The sequence below is a fragment of the Protobothrops mucrosquamatus genome, unplaced genomic scaffold (assembly GCF_001527695.2).
Source record: "Protobothrops mucrosquamatus isolate PMUCROS unplaced genomic scaffold, P.Mucros_1.0 scaffold2642, whole genome shotgun sequence".
NCBI classification, from domain to species: Eukaryota; Metazoa; Chordata; class Lepidosauria; order Squamata; family Viperidae; genus Protobothrops; species Protobothrops mucrosquamatus.
The window spans coordinates 81893-102527 of record NW_015388694.1 but is presented as its reverse complement, the minus strand read 5'-3'; the positions used below and the strand labels follow the sequence as shown (position 1 = coordinate 102527).

At 41.5% G+C, this 20635-nt stretch overlaps 2 protein-coding genes across 2 annotated transcripts in view; one reads left to right on the top strand and one right to left on the bottom strand.

Moving 5' to 3' along the window:
• LOC107296104 (collagen alpha-3(IX) chain) overlaps positions 1 to 9241 on the top strand; it is a 20851-nt gene extending 11610 nt beyond the window's left edge. The window contains exons 7-11 of the mRNA XM_015825448.1: positions 1634 to 1780; positions 3976 to 4030; positions 6457 to 6639; positions 7149 to 7226; positions 8964 to 9241. Coding sequence (XP_015680934.1) covers positions 1634 to 1780; positions 3976 to 4030; positions 6457 to 6639; positions 7149 to 7226; positions 8964 to 9139 — 639 coding nt within the window. The 3' untranslated portion in view covers positions 9140 to 9241. The remainder of the gene's footprint in view (positions 1 to 1633; positions 1781 to 3975; positions 4031 to 6456; positions 6640 to 7148; positions 7227 to 8963) is intronic.
• Positions 9242 to 9382: 141 nt separating this feature from the next.
• Positions 9383 to 20156, bottom strand: TCFL5 (transcription factor like 5). Its single transcript, XM_029285977.1, has 6 exons — positions 19432 to 20156; positions 17417 to 17609; positions 16942 to 17098; positions 15457 to 15694; positions 13159 to 13300; positions 9383 to 11411 (listed from the first exon to the last, which is right to left on the bottom strand). The coding sequence occupies exons 1-6, from the start codon at positions 20154 to 20156 to the stop codon at positions 11289 to 11291; spliced, it is 1578 nt and encodes a 525-aa protein (XP_029141810.1). The 3' UTR covers positions 9383 to 11288.
• Positions 20157 to 20635: the final 479 nt, after the last annotated feature.

The window sequence follows — 20635 nt, the reverse complement described above, 5'->3', positions numbered from 1 at the left end:
TGCCATGGAGCGCTTTAAAGGTGGTAACTAACACCTTAAAGCGCACCCGGAAGGCCACTGGTAACCAGTGCAGCTCGCGCAGCAGCGGTGTTACATGGGAGCGACGAGTCCCTCCCAACACCGCCCGCGCGGCCGCATTCTGGACCAGTTGAAGCCTCCGGGTGCTCCTCAAAGGGAGCCCCATGTAGAGAGCATTACAGTAGTCCAGGCGGGAGGTGACGAGAGCATGAGTGACTGGTCATCTAGGTCATCTAGTTCAACCCCCTGCTCAGGCAGGAAACCCTATACCAGGAGTGTCAAACTGCCGTCCCGCGGGCTGGACGTGTCATGTGGAAGCCGTGCCCACCCCATTGCCGGCAATGGCAAAACCGGCCCGATATATTGCGCGACGTCATGTGATGTTGCGAGTTTGACATGCCTGCCCTATACCATTTCAGACAAATGGCTGTCCAGTCTCTTCTTTAAAACTTCCAGTGTTGGAGCATTCACCCTTCTGGAGGCAGGTTGTTCCACTGATTAATTGCTCTGTCAGGAAGTTTCTCCTTAGTTCTAGTTGCTTCTCTCTTTGGTTAGTTTCCATCCGTTGCTTCTTGTCCTGCCTTCAGGCCCTTTGGAGAATAGCTTGACTCCCTCTTCTTTGGGGCAGCCCCTGAGATATTGGAACACTGCTGTCATGTCCCCCCTCGTCCTTCTCTTCGTTAGACTAGACATACCCAATTCCAGCAACCGTTCCTTATATGTTTTAGCCTCCAGTCCCCTAATCATCTTTGTTGCTCTTCTCTGTACTCTTTCTAGAGCAGTGGTTCTCAACCTGTGGGTCGGGACCCCATTTGGGGTCGATCGACCATTTCACGGGGGTCGCTAAGCAAGGCTGTCTGCCATTTTTTTGTCCGCCATTTTTTTTGTCCGCCATTTTTTCCCCTTTTCCGGCGGGTGCCTTACCTCACTTGGGCTGGGCCAGCTGGTGGTCAGCCTGCTCCGTCTCTGCCGCTTGCCAGCTACGCCTCGGCCGGCGCAGGGGGCCGAACCACGCATGCACGGCACTCCCAGGCAGGGAAAGTCTTCGACTTACGACCGGTTGGGTAGTCCTTGACTTACGACCGGTTTAGTCCTCGACTTACGACTGGTTGGGGTCGCAGCATTAAAAAGGTTGAGAACCACTGTTCTAGAGTCTCAACATCTTTTTTACATCGTGGTGACCAAAACTGGATGCAGTATTACCAAGGCCTTGTAAAGTGGTATTAACACTTCACGTGATCTTGATTCTATCCCTCTGTTAATGCAGCCTAGCACGGTGTTGGCTTTTTTTGGCAGCTGCAGCACACTGCTGGCTCATATTTAAGGGATTGTCCACTAGGATTCCGAGATCCCTCTCACAGTTACTACTATTGAGCAAGGTACCCCCTATACTATACCTGTGCAATCGGTTTTTCTTGCCTAAATGTAAAACCTTACTTTTTTCACCCTCGATTTTAGATAGGGCTTAGATAGTGCCCATGATGGTTTCCAGCCAGTCACATCTCCAGACCACGATGAGAGATTTGCTCAGCTTCTGCAAGGCAGCTGTGTCCCTCGTTGTGTTTTTAGGTCCAGTCTTCTCCATTTTGGGATGTTCTTCATTTGTCTTTTGCAGGCTGGGCAGAGAGGAGAGCCTGGCCCAAAAGGAGCCCACGGCCCAAATGGAACTGTTGGGCTGCCAGGAATTCCAGGCCATGCTGGCAAAATGGGTTTTCAAGGAGAGCAAGGAACCCCTGGGATTATGGGGAAACCAGGCCTTCCGGTAAGAAGTTCTGGACGTTGCCTTGTGCAATTGTTTGTCGGTCCTTGTCTGCCCATTTTTTTTCCTACTCCAGTTTTAAAACTCATTTTCATTGTGCTGTTCCTAATACAGGTGGTCCTTAATCGTATGACCACAACAGAGCCCAAAACTTCTGTTGTTAAGTGAAACGTTTATTAAATGAGTTTTGCCCCACTTCACGACCTTTCTTGCCCCGGATGTTAAGTGAATCACTCAAGTTGTTGAGTTAGTAACCCGGTTGTTAAGTGAATCTGGCTTTCCCCGTTGACGTTGCTGGTCAGAAGATCACAAAAGATGATCACAGGGCCCCAGGACACAGCGACCGTCATAAATATGAAGCCATTGCCAAGTATCCAAATTTTGATGATGAGGATGCTGTGAAACATGGTCATAAGTCACTTTATTCAGTGCCGTTGTAACTGGGGTCACTAAATGAACTGCTGTAAGTCGAGGACTATCTATATCTGGGTTATTGCTCCATTGAAGAATTCTAAAAAGCAGAGTAGAGTAATAGTGTAATCTCCACTTGGTGGAGTAGATTGCTCTACTCTGTTGAAATGGAGTAGAACAGTCTACTTTTCTGGCATTTGTTGTATAGGTAGTCCTCAAGTTATGTCCATTTGTTTAGAATCCATTCAAAGTTACAACAGTGCTGAAAAAAGTCCAATCCTCACACTTTAGATTTTTTTTTATTTTTTTTTTATTTTTTCATAATTTATATGCCGCCCTTCTCCCCACGGGACTCAGGGCGGCTCACAGCATATTAAAATAACACAACACAAACAACACAACACAACATTTCCCCTATAAAAGCCAATTAAAACCAAATATTTATAGTCTGTGACATTATTAAAATCATTAAAAATTATCCCTATTTAAAATTCACCCTAGGTNCCGGAAGGCCACTGGCAACCAGTGCAGCTCGCGCAGCAGCGGCGTTACATGGGAGCGACGCGTCGCTCCCAACACCGCCCGCGCGGCCGCATTCTGGACCAGTTGAAGCCTCCGGATGCTCCTCATAGGGAGCCCCATGTATAGAGCATTACAGTAGTCCAGGCGGGAGGTGACGAGGGCCTGAGTGACTGTGCGCAGATTTAGATTTTTGATTTAGATAACCTTTATTGACATTTTTTTCCTCTGGGCACAACGGCACACATTAAAAATGAAATTTAGTTGCTTGCTCTCAAGCATAACACACATTTAAAACATAGTATATACAGCATATGTATAGACCTAAACCAGGGGTAGGCAACCTTGGCTCTTTTATGACTCGTGGACTTCAACTCCCAGAATTCCTGAGCCAGCCATGCTGAGGGGAAAGGGAAAGGTTTCCAAGCTTAGCCTTGCTGGCTCAGGAATTCTGGGAGTTGAAGTCCACGAGTCATAAAAGAGCCAAGGTTGCCTACCCCTGGGATAGGGGCACAACAGCTCAGCGGTTAAAAACTCTGAGCTTATCTGCTCAAAAGCTGACAGCCGGGGTTCAAGACCCGAGCGTTGCATGGTGGGGTGAGTTCCCGTTACTTACCCCAGCTCTTGCCCACCTAGCAGTTTGAAAGCATGCAAATGCGAGTAGATAGATACCACTTTGGTTTCGTGTGCCTCAGCGTATAGTCATGCTGTCACATCCCCATGGAAACGTCTTTGGACCGTGCTGGCTCTCTCAGTTAGGAGATGAGCAGCGCCCCCTAGAGCAGTGGTGGCGAACCTATGGCATGGGTGCCAGAGGCGGCACTTGGAGCCCTCTCTGTGGGCACATGTGCCGTTGCCCCAGCCTTGCCTTCCCCCCGCGCCCCCCTCCTCTCCAGCAGCCCCCCTGAAGAAGACTCGCCCTCGAGCGTGGCCCACACGGAGCAACACAGCCAAGGACATGGCAGCCAGGCAGCGTAGGCAAGACTCTGCCCTCACACCCCATCATACAGTTGATGCTGCAGGGCACGGGCAGAGAGTGGCTGCCATAGTGCTGCTGGGCTGCCTGGGCGATCTGCAGTGGGCCCTGGAGGCGGTGAGTGGTCCTGTGGGCAGGCGGGGCAAGAGATGGGGGACAGAGCAGGGGTGGGGCAGGGGGGTGGAGTGGGGCGGGGCCAGTTTTTGGGCACTCAGTCTCTAAAAGGTTCACCATCACTGCCCTAGAGTGAAACATGACTGGACAGGGGAACCCTTTTTACCTTTAATTTTAGGGAAAAGAAGCGAGTGAAGAACGCATCCGAGAACTCTGCGATGGAATGATCAGCGGTGAGTACGGCTGCAACGTCTTGGGCAAGGAAATAATGTTTATTTTGCTAAATGGATTTTTGGTGACAAGTTCTATGACCCGAGCAAATCCTTCGAAGAGATGCTTCTTGAAGTCAGAAGGACTGCTGAGAGACCTGGATGAAACCAAAAGGCTGCTTAGAGGTTCCCGGGCATCTTTTTTTTTTTAAAAAAAAAATTGCACAACTGTTATAAGGAAGAGAAAACTTGCTTTTCTTCACGCACCCCTTCAAACACAGAGCTGTTGACTTTGGCTGTGGCTTCCTAGGGCCTCAGAAGGGAATTTATTTTTTAGACGCCGATATTTTTGAACGGCATAATTCGGAAATTAAATGTTGAATTTCTGGAATGCTTTGCATTTCTAAATAGAGGCCTAAATGTTGTTTAAGATTGCAATTTAAAAAATGAATGAGGCAACCTGTTTAGTTGTATTGATTTCCACTCCTTCTCATGAACCTTCAAGTAGGAAAGAAGAATCTGACATTTCTGAGTAAGTACATGGGATACTGGAATAAGAATGGTTTAAAATCCATCCCTTTAATGACCTTGTAATCTCTTGCATTGAGGTGGATTTGGGGCAACTCAATCGAGCTGAGCATTTACAGGCCGGATGCCCTTCCTGACGCCTATGCGGGGCTCACAGCAGTTATTTTCTCTTTGTGCCCAGAGAGAGAAATATCTGCCGCTAATTAGGATCAAACTCACAACGTCCTGATTGTGAGGTGAGAACTCCATCTCTAGGCCACCATCTCACTCCTTGAGTACTCCAGAGTATTGGTTGATTAATTGTACTGATTTATTAATACTGAATTAAGCATTATTGTTATTATTTGTTTTGGAATATTGCATCCAGTTTTGGTCACCACGATATAAAAAAGATGTTGAGACTCTAGAAAGAGTGGCGAGAAGACCAACTGGGTATGTCTAGTTTAATGAAGAGAAGGACTGGGGGGGACATGATAGCTGTGTTCCAGTATCTAAGGGGCTGCCACAAAGAAGAGGGAGTCAACTTATTTTCCAAAGCACCTGAGGGCAAGAAGCAGTGGATGGAAAGAACCAACTTAGAAATAAGGAGAAATTTCCTGACACTGAGATCAATTATTCAGTGGAACGACTTGCCTCCAGAAGTTGTGGGTGCTCCAACACTGGAAGTTTTTAAGAAGAGATTGCACAACGATTTGTCTGGAATGGTAAAGGGTTTCCTGCTTGACTAGAAGAATTCCAAGGTCCCTTCCAACTCTGTTATTCTGTTAATATGCTGACTGGGGAATTCTGGGAGTTGAAAGTCCACACATCTTAAAGTTTCTGAGGTTGAAAAATATTGCTCTAGTTTTTATCTATTTGGGAGGAATGAGAACTAAGGCTATTTCCAGCTCAGCTATATATTGGGTGAATGTCCCAGCTGGCACCAATTGTGCATGTGTGTATATATCTATATCTCTCTATATCTCTCTATCTGTCATCTATATCTGTCTGTCTGTCTGTCTGTCTGTCTGTCTGTCTGTCTGTCTCTCTCTCTCTCTCTCTCTCTCTATCTATCATCATCATCATCATCTTCTTCTTCTTCTTCTTCTTCTTCTTCTTCATCATCATCATCATCATCATCATCAAGTTGGAAGGGACCTTGGAGGTCATCTAGTCCAACCCCCTGCTCAGGCAGAAAACCCTATACCATTTCAGACAAATGGCTGTCCAGTCTCTTCTTAAAAACTTCCAGTGTTGGAGCATTCACCACTTCTGGAGGCAGGTTGTTCCACTGGTTAATTGTTCTCACTGTCAGGAAGTTTCTCCTTAGTTCTAGGTTGCTTCTCTCCTTGATTAGTTTCCATCCATTGCTTCTTGTCCTGCCTCCAGGCGCTTTGGAAAATAGCTTGACTCCCTCTTTGTGGCAGCCCCTGAGATATTGGAATATTGGAATCTATCTATCTATCTATCTATCTATCTATCTATCTATCTATCTATCTATCTATCTATCTATCTATCTATCTATCTATCTATCTATCTATCATCTATTTATATCACCTATCTATCTAGTTTTGTCTGTGGTTTTTATTTTTATCTATCTATCTATCTATCTATCTATCTATCTATCTATCTATCTATCTATCTATCTATCTATCTATCTATTTATGTCATCTATCTGTCTAATTTCGTCTGTGGTTTTTATTTTGCATTTTTTTTTAAAAAAAACAGGCTAAAGCCCACAACGGTTGTGGAGCAGTTGGTTTAAATTCAGTCTTTAAAAAAAGTTAAACCCTTTTTTTTTATCCAGAATGGTTTGGTATGCTTTATTTTAGAGCAAGATGTTTGCAAGCTTCTCTGGGAATGCTTTGACTTCTTCCGCTGCATCCATCCATTGACAAATCAAAATCCACTCTGCAGTTTTCTTGTTTGCTTTTTAATTCCAGAGCACATTGCCCAGCTAGCTGCTAATTTAAGGAAACCCTTGGCTCCTGGATTCATGGGGAAGCCTGGGCCCGTTGGCCCTCCGGGACCTCCTGGGTCAATGGGAAGCATTGGACATCCTGGGGCTCGTGGCCCACCTGGATATAGGGGACCCCCAGGGCATTTAGGAACTCCTGGTTCCAGAGGTGAGTAAGCCCCAAAGAGATTACAGCTAGCCCTCAACTTACAATCATTTATTTAGTGACTGTTCAAAGTTGCACTGAAAAAAGTGACATAACCATTTTTCACACTTATGACCATTGGAGCCTCCCCACGGTCACATGATCAAAATTTGGATGCTTGGCAACTGGCATGTATTTGTGACTGTTGCGGTGTCCCGGGGTCACGTGATCCCCTTTTGCGACCTTCTGACAAGCAAGAATCCTCGGGAAAGCCAGGTTCACTTAACTGTGGTGTTACTAACTTAACAACTGCAGTGACTCACTTAACAACTGTGGCAAGAAAGGTCGTAAAATGGGGTATGACTCACGTTGCTGTCTCACTTAGGAACAGAAAATTTGGGTTTACTTGTGGCCGTACGTCGAGGACTCCCTGTAGTGCATTAAAACTCGTGAAAGATTGGAGCTGATGCTTTTCCCAAGTCAGCTTACAAAAAGCATCCTTCTGGTCGATCAATTTTATTTAAATTTTATAGGGGACCCTGGTGAGAAGGGAGACAAAGGGCTCGTTGGCAAAGGCATTGATGGGCCTGTTGGAGATCAAGGACCACAAGGTAAGTTGAATATTCTGCAGGTGAATATCTATGGAGATTCTCAATCATCCAGGTCATGGTTGTCCCAAAGATGCCGTGATGACCCAGGGCACAGCACAGAGGCAATGCAGTCAGCTGGCAATTCAAACCGCCCTTTAGTTGCTCCAAATTTTCCCCAAATGCTCCCACGTTTCTGGCAAGCCTCCAAACAAAGGAAGATACACACACCTTCAGCTGCCTCTGGCTGCAAGGAGTTTCACATACAGTCTGATTAGGAGAGGAATTTACTCAAGGCCACGGAGATAACAAGGAATGACACATACATCACAAACCTAACGAGTCTGTGTGAATACACGCTTGCCTGAGCAGTTTCAAAAGGGAAGCCAAAATACAGTCCAAGATCTTTGAACATCCAAGCAACGTTGTCAGCCAGTCCAATAGTCAGAACAAGAGATCAGCAACAACACACACAAAACTCCCAAGGAATCAGCGTTTGTTCCCAACAAATGCCTCTCCCCACAGCGGCTCCTTAAATCTCAGTCTCCAGATGTGCCTTGTGGAGAGAGGTGGGATGCTCTCCTCCCAAGTAGTTGAGCCTGCCTGCCCTTTTTCTCTCACTCTCCGTGCTCTAAGATCAGGTGGGGGTGGCCCTTGCTCATCGCCTGAACTCTGTCTCTCCTGTCCCACACCTGAAGGGCCCTGGCCTGCCTCAGCCTGCTCTTCCCCACATTCCTCTGAAACCACAGACTGGCGATTGGTTCCTACTTTCCTAACCACCAAGGCTGGATGTTCATGGTTTTTTCTGGAGGCTTTACCATTTTGTTATAAATTAAGAAGGGTTTTAAATACGTTTTCTCTGGGTATTGTAGAGTTTTAGCTTTTTTCTTTAACAGTTTCTATTACTGTACATATAAATACCTAGAAAATATTTTTGAGCCATTAATGGGAGTGGGCACCTTAAATGATCCAAAACTTAGCCATAATTCAAAATTCACAGTTCTCTACATTTTGTAACGAAACTGGACAATTTTAAAATGCATAGAGCTTTCATGTCTATTGAAGACTACATACATTCATGAACGTTAAGACATTGAAATGATTTATAACGTTTCTCGTGCAAATTAGATGCATCGGGCAAAATTGGAACATGAACATGTATTTGTTTGGGGGAAAGCATACCATAATATGTTCAAATTTTGTTGTGAGATGTAGGGGGGGAAATAGCCAACTTAAGGAACCAAATGGCAATTTACAAAAGTGAGAAATTGAGAGAAGCTGAAAATGACAGGTTTGTCCATGCCAACCAATCTACAGCAGAGATCTCCAAACTTGGCAACTTTTAAGACTTGTGGACTTCGACTCCCAGAATTCCCCTGCCAGCATGGCTGGCTGAAGACTTCTGGGAGTTAAAGTCCACAAGTCTTACAATTGCCAAGTTTGGAGACCCTTGATCTAAATCAGGGGTGTCAAACTCACAACGTCACGTGACGTGTCGCGACGTATCACAACCTTTTTTCCATTGCCGGCAATGGGATGGGCGCGGTTTCGCCACAACACATCCGGGCCGCGGGCCGGCAGTTTGACACCCCTGATCTAGATCAATGTCTAGATATGGAGGAAGGAAAATGGCCCTGAGAACGCACTTAGATTTAAAACCAAACCAAATAAAAAAATGGGCATTGTTTTCATAGCTGATGGCTTTGTCCTTGAAAATATGCCGAATAACATGCTGGACCCTTTGTTTTTCCCCCTCCCAAGGAGCACCAGGTGTTCCTGGAATTAGGAAAGATGGTCGGAATGGTGCACCCGGTGATCCTGGGTTACCAGGGGATCCTGGAAGGCCAGGTTCGGCTGGAGCACAAGGAACTCCAGGACTCTGCGATACATCTGCCTGTATGGGAGCTGCTGCTAGAGGGAAATTCAAGAAAGCGTAAATCTGCATGAAGCTGAATGAATGAAGTGAGGAAAAGGAACACGACATTCAATGGAATTGTTACCAGAAGAGAATATTTGTAGCTCAGGGTGGAAACTGCAGGGTCCTTGATGCTCTCTGAGCTTGGTGGTTTTCTTGCAGATGCTTCATTACCAAACTAGGTGACATCTTCAGTGCGTTGATGACCTCACCTAGTCTGGTAATGAAATATCTGCAAGAAAACCACCAAGCTCAGAGAGCACCAAGGACCCCATAATGGAATTGTTCATACACAATGAAACATTGTCCTGATTGGGGGGAGAAAGTGAATAAAATAGATGCTATATTTCAGTTCCTTTGAGGGGGAAAAAAAATCAACTTACGTAAAACGGCCCCTGTAGTTAATTCCTATTTCATGCAAAATATAAACCGAATAGGTTCTTTGAAGAGACGTACTATTATTCCTGAAGTATTTTCCAGTTAACAGTTTCCCTCTTCCTAAGATCCTACCTGCTTTTGCAATGACTTCATTTGGCACCGTTCGATGTTTATGAATCCTATTTTGCTACTGGTAAAATAACATGTAAACATTTCATGTATTATTTGCCAGATGGGCCAACTGTACATACCTGGGCAGGTGATTCAGACAGAGAATACAGACGTAGACCCATTAAATGGCTAGGAAGTGGGGTACTTTGTAGAGCTCCCTAAGGTTTCTGGGGTTCATAAATGTAAAATGCGTGAATTGAATCAAACTGGATGATTCAAACTACCGTTTATAAAATGTGCATAATTCAAAGATTCCCTTGAAATTCACTTCCTAAGATTTTGTGCCCACAACAGCTTAATCTATTGGATCAAAAGCCATGTTGGACATCCATCTGCGTTTTTGTGGGTGTTGAGTTGACCACAACTGCACTGGAAACAGATTCTGCAAATGTGATATCATGATATAGTTAGAGCTCACTCTGTGATGTGAATGCTTAGCAAATGCATGGTTTGAGGAAAAAATGTGCATGCCATCTGTTTCTTAAGAGATGAATTTAAACATTTCTCCCGTATTATAAAGGATATTCAGTAATGACGCATTATACCCTTTCCACATTAAGTATTGATAAAAACCCAACATACAGAAAACAAACGCCATCAAAACTGAGTGTATACATTATTGTAAAAATAAATTTAAAAACTCTAATATTGTGCCTGCCTATTTTATAATAGGCTGATTCTGTTTTGTGTTTTTTTTCTTTTGGTGATTGAAAATAAAGGGGCTACACAAGTGTGAATATCCGTGATTTAAACAGTATTTATTTTGTGGTAAGTTCTGTACAAGAATACTTATTAGCATTATCTGTTCTGATAAAGCCACTGTCAAATAAATATGCTAAATATGCTTTCCTAACAAATATATAGCTAATAGTTATTTTTTAAAAAATGAAAGGAAAAAAATATCTGCACTTAAAATTCATGTATTTTTACAAAATACCACTTTTGCACTAAAAGGATGGGAATTGTCACATAAAACACCAGAGAAGTTGATGAGACTTCCATCAGAACTTACAGCTGCATTTTTTTCTATCCATTTAAATGGACGTTTGTGCAAAATATAATCCTTGCCTTTATCCTGTATGAGAAGTTGTTAAGAAAGTGCAAAATATATTTAAAATAGTAGTGTATTTGTAACGCATAGTGAACAGCTTTTTCTATAGATTTTAGTTTTACAGGGTATGAACTTTGACAAATGAAAAATCTGAGTTACTATATACAATTACCATTTTTATATAGTTTATAAATTACTTACATTTCTTCTTCCAATAGTAAAACTGGTTCTCGTGGCATTTCTATTAATTTATATAAATATGAGCATGCTCAAGAGGGAAAAGAACAGGTTGCTACATATGTAGTGTTTTAATTATTAAATATTTTGATAAAACAAAATCAAAAATGGAAATGGGATGGAGTGTGGCATTTACTAGCCTTGAGTGCTATTTTTGCCCTGCCACAAATGAAAAGCTCTACTAAATTAACATTGTTGGTTTTGTTCTTTTTTTCCTTGTTTTGAATAAACTTGTCATTTCTTCAGTGTTTATATATATATATATTGTCAACCATGTTATAAGAAAAGTCCAGTGGGTGAATTTCGATTTTGACATCGTGGATCACTTTTCATATTATTTCATGTCCGTAGATGTACTATTCTGTGTGATCTCCTGGGCAGCACAGGTTGCTATGGGATCTGATCTTGTTAATTTTAGTCTTCTGCCTGTTTTACCACAGAACACAGTTTCAAATTCCTAAAATCCCCCCCAAAAAAACAATTCCAAGATGAATGAATAAATGTTTCAACTCTATGCACAAAGATATCCCTAAAGCCGGTAAATACAGTGAAATCTAAAGTTATCTCAAAAACTGTTTGCAGTTTTTAAAGGTCCGGTACATACAATGTACTTGGTCAATACAAATTGTTTTAATAAAAGTGATGACAGCTACTTTATTTAGGTCTGGTAGAACTGCTGAATGTAAGGAGCAGCTGAAAAACATGAAGCTGATCAACTTTGTGAGATGGGAGGAGACAGGAGCCACAGAAGACCCTGACATTCTCTTGTCGACCATCATCATGCTTTAATTTCATGCCACATTATGGCAATTGGGCTCTGCAAGATGCAATTGCTATGCTGGAATATTACAATAGGGCTGGGGGATTTACAGGAGGTTCATGATAAAGTTGATTATGCATGAGCATGTTTGCAAAAATTATAATTTAATGTGATCCTAAACAATTTACAGCATGAACAATGGGAAAAGTTGATACAAAGTACAATAATACCAATTTCTTAAAATGAAAGAGCAAGAGCATAATAGAATTGGTCTGCCTTCTTAAAAAAGAATATTCTGTCTGGTTTTCCATTTTACCAGAATTCTGTTTTATCCTAACAAAGTTTTCTTCTGATCTCTGGAAACGCTCTAAAACCTTGATTTTGGTTCTTGAAGAACTGAAAAAGCCAATATAGTGAGCGCTGATTGGCAAAATAAAGTATTTATTACGGTGCACTGCTTTTAAATATACTGCTTGCTTTTAAATATATATATTTCTTTAGATTATATTGTGTCTATCACTTCTGTCATCTTTTATATCATTTAAACTTCACTGTGTACTTTTTTAGAAAAGCAGTATACTTAGCTAGTAGTGTTGTTGTTCAGATACTTATGTAGTAGTATCAAACTTCCTATTTTCTCCTTTAAATACATGAAACATTCGTGCTGTAACAGCTAAATCACATGGCTTTCTTAGGTAAAATATTTCCTGCTCAAGGAAACAGATGCTGGATCTCAATGCTGTAAGATGTGCTAATGGCTTTTAGCAGGAATATCTCTGAAGGGCTTTGTGCATCCTACAGAACTAGCACTGAACACAAATCAAACGTTTTAACAATTTAACAGTTTTCTCCCATTCCAATGTAAGAAGCATGTGGTGTGCAAACTCTAAAAGTTAGGAAAAGAACAGAACTTACTCCCAAATAGCTGGGGTAAAATAATAGTAATAAAGCATTACACTACACACACAACGTCATCTCCCCAGCTACCAAAAGATTTATCCAAGCCTATATAATGAGAAAAACATTGGTGGCTGTTACTCATTGGGCTAATATTAGTGTCTACCTGTTTAGCTTACATACTATATCTTATACAACTTATGAGGTTGAGCAGTTGAAGATGTACGGAATACGGAAAGAACAAAACAAAGGATCCTATGAATAATCAAATATTGTTCAAGGCCCAGTGAGGCATTGCTGTAACTTTCTTACTACAATGCTCTATATATTAATGTGGAGTTACTGACCTTTTTCAGAGAATCTCCATGTCGCTCTTGAATATATTTTAGAAATGCTGTTGTCCATTGTAAGGTTGTTGCCTTATCAGTGTCTGAAGTGCAGAATGGAACNGGATCCTATGAATAATCAAATATTGTTCAAGGCCCAGTGAGGCATTGCTGTAACTTTCTTACTACAATGCTCTATATATTAATGTGGAGTTACTGACCTTTTTCAGAGAATCTCCATGTCGCTCTTGAATATATTTTAGAAATGCTGTTGTCCATTGTAAGGTTGTTGCCTTATCAGTGTCTGAAGTGCAGAATGGAACGAGAAGATTCAGTTCATCACAGCAAATCCTGATTCTGCGCCTAGAAATACATATATAATCATGGTCAATTCTTGAAACTGAAAAGGCTTTATACAGGTAGTCCTCAATTTTGCGACCACTCAGAACTATAATGCCACTGAAAAAAGTGATTTACAGCCAGTCCTCGCACTTATGACCATTGCAGCATCCCCACGGTCATGCGATCAAAATTCATGCACTTGATAACTGGCACATAATTATGATCATTGCAGCATCCTAGGATTGTGTGAATACCATTTCCAAACTTCCTAGATGGCTTCCAACAAGCAAACTCAATGGGGGAAGCTGGATTCGCTTAACAACTGTGTGATTCATTTAACAACTGCAATGACTCACTTAACAACAATGGCAAAAAAGTGATAAAATCAGGCGTGACTCACTTGTTTACCAATGGAAATTCTGGTCCCAACAAGGACTGTACAAACTCCACATTACATAAGTAGTCAAACATGTTTGTAAGTTTATTACGCAATATTAAGCATTTAAAAAAAAGATTTAAATATCCTCCTTTTAATTAAACTTGCCCCTTGCCCCTGACACCCAAACAAAACACTATTTGCTCTCATTCATTTCTTGCACCGCTTCATCTGCTCTTCATCTTGATTCCTGGGAAATCTTATTTTGCTGTTCTGCAAAACGTGATGTGCTGATAGAAGTGTGCAAAAGATTCTTCTTGAATAAAAGTATGAAATTAGGGAAAGCATCTGCTAGGAAAATAGATCACCAGCAAGTCTTCAAGGGATTGACAAATGAAAATTAATACTTTATGTAATTCTAAAACCACCCTAGGCTTGGTCAGATTTTGTTCTCTGAGCAAAAGAATAATAATAATACTGGATTCTCTCTTCTGCCACTCTGCTAATCTCCCTAACTCTTTTCATCATGGGAAATTCAGCAAAGGGAGCCCAGAGGCACTGGTGAATTAATGACACCTCAGAACACCCAGTCCACCATAACCTTAAATGCATGTGATGTTTTTGGAAAATCCCAGATCGGTCCAGTATTGCTGCCTGTTGTTTGCAGTAAACTGATTTCGCTTAGTTTTGCTTTGATTTTTCATTTTTCATTTAAACAATGGGTTATGTTATGACCTAGTTCTCTGGAAAAGGCAGAGGGGAAGGGGGAGGGGAAAGGAAAGAGGGGGAGGGGAGGAAGGGGGGGAGGAGGGTGGTAACAAACACTGATTAAACTCTGTCACATTAATGGTAGTTCTAACAAAACATTAGCCTTGTTCCGCCCTTTTGTAAAGGTGTTGTTAGGCAAGTAAAAAAGGAACGATTGCAATATTATAATTCATATTGCACTATCATACTGTCTGCATTGCATAGTTCAGTGGTGGCGAACCTATGGCACGGGTGCCAGAGGCGGCACTCAGAGCCCTCTCTGTGGGCACACGCACCATCACCCCAGTCCTAGGCCTTCAGCTGGGTTTTATAAAACCTTTTCGCTTTAGGCCTCTGCCACCATGTGCAAAAAAAAAAAAAAAGGTTCAGTCAATTTCAACTTCTCGCGGGGAAAAAAAAGATCTTGCAAAGTTGGAATTGATTGATTGAACTTTTTAGTCCCACCCAGTCTGCCATTACCACTGCAGCCATGCCCACCCAATGGGCCACACCCAGCCAATTGGCCACACCCACCTGGCACTCAACAATGCATAAGTGGGTTTTGGGTTGCAGTTTGGGCACTCAGTCTGTAAAAGGTTCGCCATCACTGGCATAGTTCATTTGCTTTGAATGTGGAAAGAGAAATATTTTTTTTAAAAAAAATGCAAACAAAAGAAAACACGAAGTAAGAAGGATGCCTTCTGAAAATCAGTGCGTGGTATTACAAACTGCTACGATCCTTGGCACCGTGACTTGCAGAATTATCGAACCCCTGTATTAAATTATGATATGTATTATTTCGGACGTGGTTAATAATATCCGTAAAAATATGATTCCTGGGTATATCCATGTCAAACGATAAAACAATCATGATCACCAGGAAAATTCAAAGTAGAAATGTTTTAATAAATACCGAGCTTTCGGACGTGTACGCAAAACCTTTATAATTTGTGTTTGTGTGTACATCCTTTTTGATTCAAAAGGCTCGCAAAAAAGAAATTTGAAATACTTCCACAGAGAACGCCTGACTGAAGAAGCCACCGAGAGCAATTACCTTCTGTCTCTTTCCATCCGGTTGTGCCTCTCCCGGCGTTGGGAGACGCTGCCTTGGCTTCCATTGTGAGTATTTTGGGCAGGCTGGACTGTTTGCCATGAACTCTGAGCTGGGACAGCGTTTTGATTCTCACACACATTCTGTATGTCACCGAGAGGCCTGCGCTGTATGTTGGTATCCAAGGGATGGGTACGACTACGACTTCTTCTATTTATTGACTGCTTACATAAAGCCTCTCCTTTGCGTAAAAGAAAAAAGAAAAGGGAGTCCTATTTTGCCATTGTTCGTGTATATCAAAATGATGGTTGAAAAATAATTACACTCTGCAATCTCTCTGGTTTACAGGTAGTTCTCAAATTAAAACCAGTCATTCAAAGTTACAACAAACCTCTCTGGAGGTATTTATGACCTGATTCCGAAGTTCAGACGGCCACTCCATCACACGGTCATGTGACTGCACATTGGTGGCTTGGCAATCAGCCATATTTACAGCCATTGGCAGTGCCTGCAGTCAAATGACCGCCATTTACATTTTTGCCCAAACTCAACAGGCATCTGTTGTAACACCCATTAAAAAAATTAGTAAGGTTTTGATCGCACAGTTGTGACCATCATCTTGAAATCTCTGACTCTTCTGCAGAAACGTCCGCATCTTAGAAACAGAAATACAGTTGCATCTTAGCAGGACGTTAAAATAAATATATCAACTTAAGATGTAGAAATTATGCCACCATTTTCAACTTAATAAAACGGTTGTCATTTTTTAAAGAGAAATTGCATCTCTAATATTCCCATTTAAATGTCTTACTGCAGGACAAAAATCAGCGTGAAAACCAAAGGTGATAATTTATCCTTTAACATATAGTTCCTCTGCTAATTTGAAATTATTGCAACCTCTTAAATGTATTCCGGCTCTCTGGCAAGTTATAGCCATAATTAATCGAAGAATAGTTAAACCTTAGGGCCCTAGTTGCTTCTGACTACCACAGCACTATATACACCTATCTACTGTACATATGGAAGAAAGTGCTGTAGAGCAGGGGTCCCCAACCTCCGGTCTGTGGACCGGCACCGGGCTGCGGCATGCCAGAAACCGGTCCGCACATATAAGCAAAGCCCCATCCTTGGGATGCAGGCAGTACATGCAACCACGCCCCCTCCGGTCCGCAGAAAAACCTTTCTCCACGGAACTGGTCCCTGGTGCTCAAAAGGTTGGGGATCTCTGCTGTAGAGTCTGACTTAAATTTCTTCTCAGAAAAAGAAAGGTTTTAGTTTGCTCAATTCTGAGTACATTTTCTGTTGCTTTTTCTAGCACTATACAAACAAAAGACTAAAAAAGAAACAGTATATTCAGTAAAATCCATTAATACCACAACATTCCCAGGGTCAGCAATTTGCATGAAACATACTGTTAAAAGAATACTTTTCTTAAGTGGAGATCCTTAAGAAGCTAATAGCAACATGAGAAACAATGTCACCCTTTACCTCCCAATTTAATCCAAACATGTTCAGGTACAGCTTTATTTCTGGCACCAACTGTTTGTTTGCTAGTTTCAATTTCTTGCTGGTAACATACAGAAAAAGCTCGGGGCAACGCAAGGTCTTGATGTTTGACTGCTTCTACCACACTGGCTCCAGAGCTCTACATGGAAGAAGGGAGAAAAAAAAAACTTAATTTGTAAATATTGTAAATTTAAAGCAAGAAAATAGATTGGATTAGATACAAAGCAAAAGAGAAGACTTTGGGGTTTTTTTTTGCTCAAATATTTTCCATTTGGTTTTGCTGTTCTTTGGATCATGGCCAAATTTGCTGCTCCCATCAAATAACATCCAACACATGGCAGAAACCTAAATGATTCAAAACTCAAGAGTGTAAATCCCTATTATTGTCTTACTTTTTCCAGAGATCTGTAAAGAGTCAGCTGAAATATCAAAGCAGGAACAAAGTGAACACACAAACCTGTGCTTGTGCAGCATTAGTGCTTCCAGTTGCAGGAGGAGCAGTGTTTGCTGTAAAGACTGGACATGTAAATTGCAAGGCGGCCGTCGCAGTGGCAGCAGTCCTGTTTTTCACTAAAGTGGTACATTTGTTCTGCTGCTGGTGGAGAGGTACACCCATTGCTTCTGAAGGATGGCGAATGAGGGTTACTAAACTATGAATGAGATCAATAAAAGAACGGCGCTTACTTGAAATGAATCCATATTTTTTTACAGTAATAGTCACTTCAGAACGCTAGTCAAGCGTACACCAACCATATACCAGACTAGGTGTTTAACAGATACTTTTTTTTAATCCAAAGAAACACTCTTGCTTTAACTTTTTGAAACAATAATGAAGCGCAGTAGAGATTTTTTTTTAATCAACATCTGCATACATAATACCTTAGTTTTTCAGTGCTTGAGTAGGTAAGATTTCCTATATAATTCCAAGCTAGTTTTCAAGTGTTCCCACTTTTTTCAAATTTTGATTTCCCCACCCCCCACAGCCTTGTCACTACATGTTATGAGAACTTCATGTGGGTATTATGATGTATAGAGTCTGAGTTGAAAGGGGAAAAAATCAAAGTTTGATGCCTGTGCCATTTATTTCATAAACAAAGTCATTCAATGTACAACAGGTCAATATGAAAAGGTTATTTCCTCAACTAGTTCAATCAATTCAGTTAAACAGATAACTAGGAACAAACTATCTTGTAGAGACAAAGAGTAGGTTTTTAATTCTTTTTTTTTTTTGTACTGTTGGCATCCTGCCCAAATTACTAGGTTCTGGGTGGTGAATAACAAATCCAGAAAAATAATTCTGGGATATGATAGCAATAATAATTTATAACAGGACTGACTTGAAATGCACTATGGTGGGTTTATCTCAAACAAAATGCATCCCTCAGTATATTAAAATGAATAAAAAGAGTAACTTTTATAGGAGCCATAAATAAAGCCAATTTAGAATTTGAACAAAGTCTATACTATATTCTTATGAGGAAAATTTGGTAGTGAAATAATTCATTGGTAATTTACGGTATGTCTAATTATTTATAGGATCCATAATTGGACTATTGATTTCAACATATATGGATTGGAGGCCAATGATCTTGTAATAAATTTTGACTATCAATCTAAACTTTTAATATAAAATCTGTAGAAAGCGCATATGCTTGGAAATCAGAACTCATTGCACCTTGACACATCCATGCAGTTGTCTTGAAAGCAACATGGAAGTCATTTGCTATTCCTTTTTCCAGCATGTAGTTTTAATCCTCAATCTAACCTGAAGCTCTGGAGTTTCTTTTGTGGTGGTGGATCCAAGTACAAACTAGTCTAAACCTGCTTGGTTTTCTGGTCAGACAAAATTGGCACAGAAATCTTTTTAGTGCAGGCATAGGCATCTGTAAGGAGGAGGCAAACCACAATACACTTGTCATGACATCATCAGACAAATGATGCAAATTATGTACTTGCATCATTAATGCATTTACATAATTACATAATTTGCACAATGACATTACATCATGGATGTCACCATTTTGACTTTTCTGTTGTTTGTTAAGAGATGCCTGTAAGTGCATGAAATTAAAGGCTCAGATTCATAAAGAGCATCCAAAGCAATTATCTCTTAGGAGCGATTCAGTTAAAAGGTTGCATTATTCTAAAAACAAGAGCACAGAACTAATATGGGGTAAGGATTCATATGGAAGTTCAAAATCATCCTTAATTAAATATAACTACCTTACTTTTAAAGCCAAGGGAGCTGAAAATTGGAATGATTGTTCCTTGCTATATGTGTATACCAGGTGGTAAATACAATTATAATTAACTTGAATATAGTACTGATAATTTCTTTCTGGAAAAAAATAATACATAATTAACATATAGTAAATATGCGTCCAAACCTCAGCAATTGCCTGGTTTTATTGATGAATCAATATTACCAGCAAACTGAGTAATATTTTAAAAGAAAATAAAAATGAAACACACTTGTTAAGGGCTACTCCAGTTTCTTGAGTTTCTTGGCACCTGGGAATTTCAGTCTGGAGACTGTTGAATCGGTCTTCTAACCGAACACGGACTGCAGATTTGGCTCTGGATTCAGGAACTGCTGCTAAAGTTTCTGCAACTACATTTTCTTTATTTATCCCGCCCGAGGTTTCACTATATTTTAATTTTACTAAATTTTGCCCGTTGGTATCTATGGAGCTCCCATTAGGTGCTTTTTCAGCTTGGCCTGGTGGAAGGCTAGATTCACTAAGCAACATCATCCTTAGCTCTTGAAAGTCAATATGCCCTAGACACTGGTTAGGTCCCGTGAAACTGCTGTCAGAAGTCAAGCCAGACTGGCAGATAATGGGGTAGAGAGACTGGTTTCCAGAGCTGCTTGATGAGAAGCCACCTTGACTGCTACTAGATGACAAATAATGGGACTGATTTGCAGCAGTGTTGGCTGAGAAGCAATTCGAGTTTAACCTACTTTCCACTTCGTTTTCATTTGACTGGGCCTCCATATGGGAATAGAGTATATGCTGAAGTTGTGTGTATTCTATTTCCGTCATCTCCACCAGGCTGAGGTCTGTGGTGGTGAAGCTAAGGTTGTGCTCACCAAAAGAGGCATCGGTGGGGCCTTCAACAGGACCAGAAGAAGCTTGATCTGTAACTACAGCCCGAGGTCCGGAGGCTTCAGACGCCTTGAGGGTTGTGTCTGACATGATTCTGAAGGATACCAAGGCCACCACGTTTGGGGGAACCAATGAATATGCAAACCGAGAGTACCTCCGGCTCGATGCACCAAAAAACTATGCAATGGTTGCAATCAAGGGCAAGCACTCCGAAAGGAAGTCGATTGCCGTGCACACACAAAAAAACACCCTTTGGGTCCTTCTATTAAGAGCCACCCCCTTCCCAACAGAGCACAAACATGCCCAGCTCCGGAGAGCTAGTGGGAACAGCTGCACCATCCAAAACCAAGCGGTGCCATCCACACCTCTGGCATGAAAAGCTGCCCCCCCAAGTCCCCCCCCAAACAGAAAGATCTGGTGGTAGGAGGGCAGAGGAAGGGGTCCTCTTAGAAAAAATGTCTAGCCTAGCAATGGAGGGGGGGGGGAAAGCACCCCAAAAAGGATTGCACACACACCCCCTTTGAAAAAGCCCTATGCAGACTATGGGTTAGTACTCTTTTTTTTTTTTT